We start from the raw sequence: 8,454 nt of genomic DNA on the forward strand, positions 1-8,454 counted from the left end.
CTTTCTCGCTCCGCACTCTCGCGCGCGCATGGAAGAATAATAAATAAAACACTCGCGACTCGCGTCAGGCGTACTACAGCAAAAAAAAGGAAAATCCGTCAGAATCTTCCAACGCATCTTCGTTTCTTCGACTTAAATGCAACTCTTGTACTTAATGCAATTCACTTTGCTCCCTCTCTCTCTCTCTCTCTCTCTCTCTCTCGATAGCCTAATAAGAGCCGACGATATACGTATATCGTGTCCCCCTTTGCGATATACACCAATTATTCGAGAGTTCATCCACGAGGTTAGAGTTCCGGTGTGACAGGGTCGAGCAACCTCTTCTCCGGATCCCTCGAGTCACCGATATCGTTCCCCGACATCGGATGATGCCTGTTCGCGGAATTGCCGATGGTGTTCGGGTTGCATCTGCAGCCTTGGGCCGCGTGCCTCGCGTAGCACGTCTCGCACAACGCGACGCAACCCTTGAACGGCCAGTAGCACAATAAACACGGCATGACGAGGGTGAGCGCGCCGAGACAGGCCCACCTGGACGCCCTCCTGTTCCCTGTGCACGAGCACGGCTCGTCCGCGCAGCTTCCGGCCGCCTCGCCGTCGATACCGCCCCCGTTACTTCCGTCCACGCAGTGATAGAACAGTCCTTTCACGCAGCACAGACATGAGGCGTAGTCCAATATGGTGTCGGCCGAGCAGAAACACTTGTTGTCGCACAACCATTTGCTAGGCAACGGCGGTGGTTCTCTACACGACTCGCATCGACATCTGCCGCAGAAATTGCACATGATGGACAAACCGGCCGGGTCGTAGGTCCTCGAGGCGAGACTGTTCGCCGGTTCCTTGGTGAACGAGACTGGTTGCTTGGTAACGGCGTTCGGTTGCGTCGTGTTCGCGGCTATCGAACCAGCCGACGGGGTCGCGTTCGCCCCGCTGCTCGTATTCAGTCCTCCGCGAAACGCTTGATTCCTGCTCGCGTGCAATCGATGAGTCGCTGCTACGGAGGAACCGGTGAAGGCACCTTTGTTCTGTCGATGCCTTCGGTCGATCTTCGGGCAATCGATCCCCCGTTTGTTCTCGTCGTCGAAACGGTTCCGTTGCTCCTGGTTGCAGTGTTGCTTGAACGGAGCCTCGACGTACTCGTTGATGGCACGTTCGCCATCCGGTCTCGGTACGGTCAGGCTCACCTCGCCGATAGGACTTCTCGGTGGTGTGTCGTTCGTCTCGTTGGAGGTGTCGACGTTTCGAGGTCTGCTTCGGAAGGTGCTCGAGAGGGGACTGAGCGGTGCAGTGACCGGTACTCTCGGATTCGACGGACCTGTCGAGATGGCTGGTGCTGGCGCGGTGCTAGCAGCTGCCGCGGCAACGTGGACAATGGGTACTCTAGGCGGTGGAAATGGCCGATTATGGTCGTGGACACGGGCAGAAACTGTTGCGTTCTGGTGCTGTTGATGGTGATGATCTCCGTCGTCGGCGTTGTTGTTCGTCGTGGCGGATACGTCGGTGGCTGGTGCGTCGAGGCTGTTTGCGTTCGTCTGCGGGGAGGAGGGTGGCCGCGCGAGCGGCGGGATCGCATTGTTCTGCGACATCGGCCGACCTCTCAGTTCAAGATCCACGCGACGCTGCTTCCGGTGCTGCTCCTCCTCCTCCTTCTTCGCCTCCAGCTCTTCCTCCTCCTGCCAGTGACTCGCGAAACGAGCACCAGTATCGCTGACCTTTGCGCCGCCTTCTTCTCCGCCGACTCTTCCTCCGCTTCCGGTTCCTCCTCCTCCTCCTCCTCCACCGGCGGCTGCCCTAGAGAGGAGCCTTCTCGACGATCCTGTTGTTCCCTGTCTCGTTGCTGCTTCTGGCGAGGATGGTGATGTGGAACGACGAACCGACAAAGCCGACGACGCTGCCCGCTCGCTAGCCCATTGTTCGACGGCTCTCGGTGTACCTGGACTCGATGGATGGCGGAGGTGTTGCTGGAGATAGTGTTGCTGCTGTTGAGGATTTGGGGTAGTAAGTGTCGCCTCGTTGATCCGCACTGCCCAGCCCGCGCGAGGTGGTGGCACTCTCGACAAGGGCGTTCCATTAGCGAGGACGAGGCTCGGTAATGCTCCGCGTCCGCTTCCTCTCGCCCTCGCGACACGCGCTTCATCCCCACCTGAAACGTTGCAACGTCTATTAGAGTTCCTTCTATATTCTCTTTAGGTTTCTTACGAAAAAATCTTACTGTACGAAACGGAGTGGAATTCTAGGAGAGTAGTAGGAGGGACTTGAATGGACACAGAGTCGAAAGCGATATTCGGATCACACCTCGACGGACACGAAGAATGCCATGTACGCGGCACTACCTACGTGGCTTCGAGGTAGGTTTGGTCTCCGTACGTGGGCGAACGCGGCACGAGTGGGCGCCCGTGGCCTGTGTGCACCGGGCCTCTTGATTCAGTGGTCACCGGCCCACTCGAAGCGCCCACAGTTCTGGAAGAATCGAGCGTTTTGTTCGACCGAGACCGAGCTGCGTGTCCTCCGCGGCGCATCTACTTACCTACACCTCGTCTACTAGTGTAGATCCCATCCCTTTATCTCTCTACCTTGGTTCGAATCGTCGACACGTTTTCCGAACGTAAGTTGGAAAGCATGGAACGCACGGAAACTCGATGACATTAAATCTGGCTGGTAATCCAGCGAACATGCCTCTCGACCCACTCTCGAGGAGCCTACAGAACTGGAAGAAACGACGTTTGCTCGCACGAGACCGATCGCCTCGCGTCCTACACGCATCCGCTGTGTAGCTGTATATACCAGTATCGTACGACGATGCCGGCGGCGCCCCGACGCTTACGAAATCGAATGCATTATGCCCTGTCGCGTTCGTACACCTTCGTTTTCGCAACAATTACCACGGGAGGAGAACTTCTACCGTATACAACACCGTTCAACTCTCGAGGCGCGTTCAAAAGAGGGGAAAAAATGAACGCATCGATCGTAGAGAGAGTGCGCAAGGAATATTTACACAGCAAGAATCGAGAGAATTCCAAGCGTCGGGGAACACGTGTGAACCGAGAGAGGCAGATACGCGTGGAGGCTAACGAACACACGCGTCGACGACACGGCCGTGTTCGTGAAGGAACAGCCGGGCCATTCAGAGGGTGCGCACTCGGAGAGGAATGCGCGCGGCCTATCGCCGCCGCGACCGACTGCCATAGGTCAGAGCTTTTAGTCGCTCTATACGCCGGCCGAGAGCAGATAACAGAAACGTTTTGTGAGCTTGTGCACACCCGGCGCTCGTTTCTCCTTCTCTCTTCTCTATCTCCCTCCTACGTACAGATAGAGAAAGATTCGCCGGCTGATGGGTTTCTAGCGTGGTCGATCCAGTATCGGGGAGAATTTTCATTGAAAAACACTACGGTGAAAGGAAAGAGCGTACGTGTAAGGCTTGGAATTTGGTCTTGTCACGCTACGAGAGATATTCGGTGAAACGAACAGGATAGGTGATATGGTGAATAAGCGTGTGCCTTCCGAGTAACGATAAGGTAAGTCACGAATCAATTATGAATCATCACGCTGGAGGTATATAGCGAGAGAGAGGGCTTCAGGGAAGAGTGCCAATCGCGTAATTGTGACACGATCATCGTGATTACGGTAACGACGATGATACGTTCGAAACGACTATCGCACGTCCATTTCCTTCATCTCTCGTCGCGTTGTTTTGTCGCGTGCACCAACGATAATCCTCGCTGTTTGTAAACCGAACGTGACGCGCGATAAAGTGTTCCAGGAGAAAAGTCACAAATAGAGAGAAATTGTTTCGCGGATTAAAAACATAAGTCCAACGTTTTATTTGCTTTTCTCTCGTTTAAGAGTTGCCGTTTATACGTTCGACAGGATGTTTCGAGTATGTCACATCTTTAAAAAACGCAATTTTTTTAAACGACGTTCCGGTCCAGATATACGTTTCAACTGCCGGCGGAAGTGTCCGCGATAAGACCGGACGTGCTTCCTCGTCACGCGCGTATTTCCGTTCAATAAAGTTATCTGATGTTGCGGTCTCCGCGACCTCGCGTATTACACGCTTTACGTAGACAATTTTCCTTCGATCCTAACGTTCACGACGGTAACATCCGTATCACGCGACAAAATTACCAAGAATAAACTTAAGAAAAACTTCAATTTTTCCTCACACATCGAAGTAAACGTCACAATTCCTATTTCCCAACTTCTACAACGATTCTTTGGTTTAATGGCAGCAAATTACCGACCAGAGCAGAAAAAGAAGTAAACGGAGAATGGAAAGGAAATGCCGACGATCGACTGAAGAAAATTGGACTTACTGAAAATTCATGGGACTAGCGAAAATCCAGAAAAGAACGTGGGCTCGCCCACGCCGGGGCCGACGGGATTCTTCGGAGGCGTGTCTGCTGGCTCAGAGCACGCACGCGCACTAACACGACAGCAGCAAGCAACAGCGGCTCCGGAACGGCAATTCCGTTGGAACACGGCTCGACGGATCTAGGAACGTCCTCGAATTCCAGCGTACGGCAGCTGCTCGTCGCCCTCTGATCGCTCCAGTCCTCGTGCTACTCTCATTTCCTCGTCCACACCACCTTTTTTCTCTCTCTCCCTCGATCTTTTCGCAGGTTCGACTGTTCGCACGCGTCGCGACAATTTCAGTCGATTCCACCGGAGCTTCCTCTCGTATTCGAACGCATCCCGCGCATACTTCTGTATACCGTATTAATGCGCATCCGCCGCAGGCGTCTCTCGCTTAACGATCAATTCTTCGAAGAACGGGAGTTCCTTTCCACGAAAACGTTCGTTAAACTTCACACGGTTTCCAGTTTTTTCTTTCTCTCTTTCGTCTTTTCCCTTCGAGCCACGCGAGAGAGGAAAATATCCCGGAACACTCCCCACGTTCTCGTTTTATTATCTCCTTGGTAATAACGTGACGATGATCAACGGGCAGCAGCTTATACACGGAAGTGTACAATCACGAAGGAGAGCGAGAGAGAGTGTGAAGGAATGAATGGATGTCTCGCGAGAAAGAAACAGGAAAACGTCAAAAGCCGAGATCAACACGGCAATTGCTGGCGAACGACTGACAATGAGCTCGCTGTGAGCCAGTCGAGCTGGCTGAACGGAGGGGAAGGGGGAGCGCGGCACCGATTGGGCGACGCGTAAGAGGGGCGACGCGATGGGGGGGGTAAGTCAGAGGGACGACGGATGAGAGAGAGCGAGAGAAGCACACCGAGTGAGCGAGCCAGTCGCGAGGAGCGGAAGGGAGGGGGAACGTGCCGAGAGGCAGTAGGACGAAAGGATGGGAGAGCTGCGGGGAGGGAAAGCAGGAAGAGAGAAGGTGGGAAGGAAGCCATGAATGGCGACAACCGGGCGAGGGGATGGAAGAGAAAAAGTATAGAGAGAGGGAGCGAGAAGGAGCTCGAATGGTTCGGATAGAGCGAGAGAAAGAGAGAGAGAGAGAGAGAGAGAGAGGAGGGCCGGTCGAGTTCCGTGCACGGTATGCCATCTGGCGATATCGTGGCCAACGACTCGTTCGCAACACGAAGCTTTTTATGAATGGGCGGAAGCTATCATTGAAGCTTTAGATTGAATGAAAACATTACCTATGTCGTCACCGTGTATACCACCGACAGCGTCGGCGCGGCGACAGTGACGGTCGTCGGTCGCCTCGCTGGAGGTGGCAATGCTTGCGCCGTGATTTTTTTTTTTTCATCCCTGTCAAACGTGCTCTCTCTCTACACACACACACACGCACACACGTGGGAGTTCGATGTGCCGTTGCATGCGGAGTTATCGACCGAATTTAATGCGTATACCCCAGGTCTTGCGCGCGTTTACTCGGCACCAAAGGGTCTCCGGTAACTTCACCGGATAAAGGATTCTAGCCCGGTGTCACTTTAGACCTCGTATACCGTCATCGTGCAGTGCTCCTTTTCTTTCTTTTTTTTTATCTTCGCGCATTTCCTATCAACGGTGCAGCCAGCCAGCTGCATTTTAAGGCAGACAGACGTATCCGTAGGAATCGTCCAAGCCTCGAATAGCGGGGAATAGAGATTGGTATAAATGAAAGAATAAATCGGTACCGTTACCTACGTCGTTTTAATAACGATGCCATTCTCCAACACAGAGGAATCAACCAAGGCTTATTAAGTAACCAGGTTGCATCTTTCGACGAGTTTATTTAATCACCTGACCGCGTGCCACTACCCACCCTACTACTACGATCTCTCTTCACCTACAAGGATTACGGTATCTGTTCCATTATTTCACACGTCGCTCCCATTAATATTAATTATTCCTGGCGAAAAATCGTCGCGAATATTCCGTTACTAGATCGAAGGTTATCGTCACGTTTGCGCTCAATAATCGATACCTAATTCACTGTGTCGCTGTTCTCAAAAGATTTCACTAAAAATACACGAAAAAAAATTCTATTGCTATTCCTCGATTAATATTTCCAATGGAAACGCGTACACATCGCTCACAAAGATCTCCCGGACGAAGTTTAAAAAAAAAAGAGAAAAGAAACTATTCAGCTACAGGTAGAAGTTCTAGAGAGCCAGCAAGAGAGAGGCCGTAAAGACCGTGTGGACGCTGTCAGGCTTCTAGGATCACGCTTGAATGAATTCCAAGCGCGTACTATACTATCAATATAAGTTGGTCTAGCATGTTCACCACGCTATAGCGTTGATTCAGTACCAAGTGTGTCGCAGTGTGCGTAGAGTCCGTAGTACGACGAAGAATCCTTTCGTTCCGTTTCGTTTCGACTTGTATATGTATCTAGCAGCAGCAGCAGCAGCAGGCAGCGGCGGCAGCAGCAGCGGTAGTCAGAGATTGTGCAGAGAGAGCGCGAGTATACAGTGGTTCGATCGCGACACAGTTGAGAGCTGGGAGAGAGAGAGAGAGAGAGAGAGGCGTGCAGATAGAAAACGGAAGGAGAGGAAGAGATAGGTCGTCTCGTTCTGCCGCGTTACACGCTTCTATATTTATCCCACTCATTAATTCTATCCTCGTCGTGCACCGTTCATTCATTCGAACCTCCGTCTCCCTCTATCTTAACCTACCGCGGCCGCCCGTCATCGTCGCGTCTCTCTCTCTTTCTGCCGCGTACGCACGTTCATTCATCTCCTCTTTGTCGTTCCCGCTGCTCGTGTACTTTCCACCCGTTCCCTCTCGCTCCCACCCACTTCCCTCTCTCTCTACCCCTCCCGTGTATGCGCGCGCCTCTCGCCTCGCCTCTTTTCCTTCTCCGTCCTTCTCTATCCTTCCTTCCTCCTTCTCGTTCTGGTTCGTTCACTCGCAGTCGCGCAACTAGCCACGTCGCTCCCACTCACTCCTACCCCCACCACGCGACACACATCCGCACGACAGATGCCAGTAGCGTAACAATGAGTCCGCGCGGTTACGGACGCCTCGCGCGTACGCCCTACGATTTTCATTTATGCCGATCTTCGGCGAGTGTCCTACTCTCCTTCCGTACGTTTACACCAAGTTTCTCTTTTCTTTCTTTTTTTAATATTCTCTCCAGTTAGAAATATTCGCGACTGTACGACGGACAATTGAGGAATATTAAGAGTAGTATGCGTATCGTGAAAATAGGTTTGCCAAATAGGTTAGAAATGTGTAAGGAGAATTGAAAAGGATTTTCGTATCGATTGAATAGGAAGGAATACGGAGCAAAGTGCTACGCTCATGCTATCTTTCAGCAAATTATATACACCGGGTATTATCTATCCGCTGTGCAGACTTGGCGATCGCGTGTCAACGCAGGTCCTAGTTGCGTAACAGCGTATTTCCGGGTCGCGCGGTCCTTGCAGTGCCACACGAAAACTAAATGGCGCAGATAAAGACGGCGGTATCGCGTTCGAAGTGTAATATTTCTTTGGTGTATCTCGAGTGTCGCATCAGCAGCGATACCGTTCTAAACTGCACGCCACATTAACAGCTTATCGTTCAACTGCGAAACAGACGATTAACTCGCACCGGCCACGCCGACGATTCTCGATTGGAAAAACTCGTTCGTTCAACTTCAAAATACTCCGTCCTCGTTTTTCCTTCGTACAGAGAATAAAATGGGGAGAGTATGAAAAATTTCGATTCGTCGCAGAGACATACACGTGGTGATCTTCCACGGGGTGCCGCGAATTCGCCGATACGCTACTGAAACGTAGAAAGACAAGCGCGCAGGAACGTTAAGCGAAGCGGGCAAGCGAACAGCCAAGTAAACTTTGACGAGGGCTTTGGCTCGCCTCCGAGCAAACATCTGTGCGCTAAGATATTTCTATATAAAATAAATTCCGATCCCCCCTTTGGCCTAACTATCGGCCGAACCATTCAACCGAACAATCGTAATCCAACCTGCCGGCATCTCGACGGAACACGACTAATTACTCCGGAACGTGGTACGTTTCTTTTTTTTTAATTGGGACAAAAGAGGAAATAAAAAAATATACCACGTTC

The 8,454-nt window shown here is 52.0% G+C and overlaps 1 protein-coding gene across 1 annotated transcript in view; it reads right to left on the minus strand.

Annotated features, from left to right (window-relative positions):
* Nucleotides 1-6: 6 nt before the first annotated feature.
* The window catches only part of LOC108579322 (protein sprouty), a 26,768-nt gene continuing 18,320 nt past the window's right edge, over nucleotides 7-8,454 (minus strand). Inside the window, exon 3 of the mRNA XM_017942829.1 lies at nucleotides 7-2,140. Within this exon, the coding sequence (XP_017798318.1) occupies nucleotides 288-2,140 (1,853 nt within the window). The 3' untranslated portion in view covers nucleotides 7-287. The remainder of the gene's footprint in view (nucleotides 2,141-8,454) is intronic.

This window comes from Habropoda laboriosa, unplaced genomic scaffold (genome assembly GCF_001263275.1).
Source record: "Habropoda laboriosa isolate 0110345459 unplaced genomic scaffold, ASM126327v1 scaffold76, whole genome shotgun sequence".
Classification (NCBI taxonomy): domain Eukaryota; kingdom Metazoa; phylum Arthropoda; class Insecta; order Hymenoptera; family Apidae; genus Habropoda; species Habropoda laboriosa.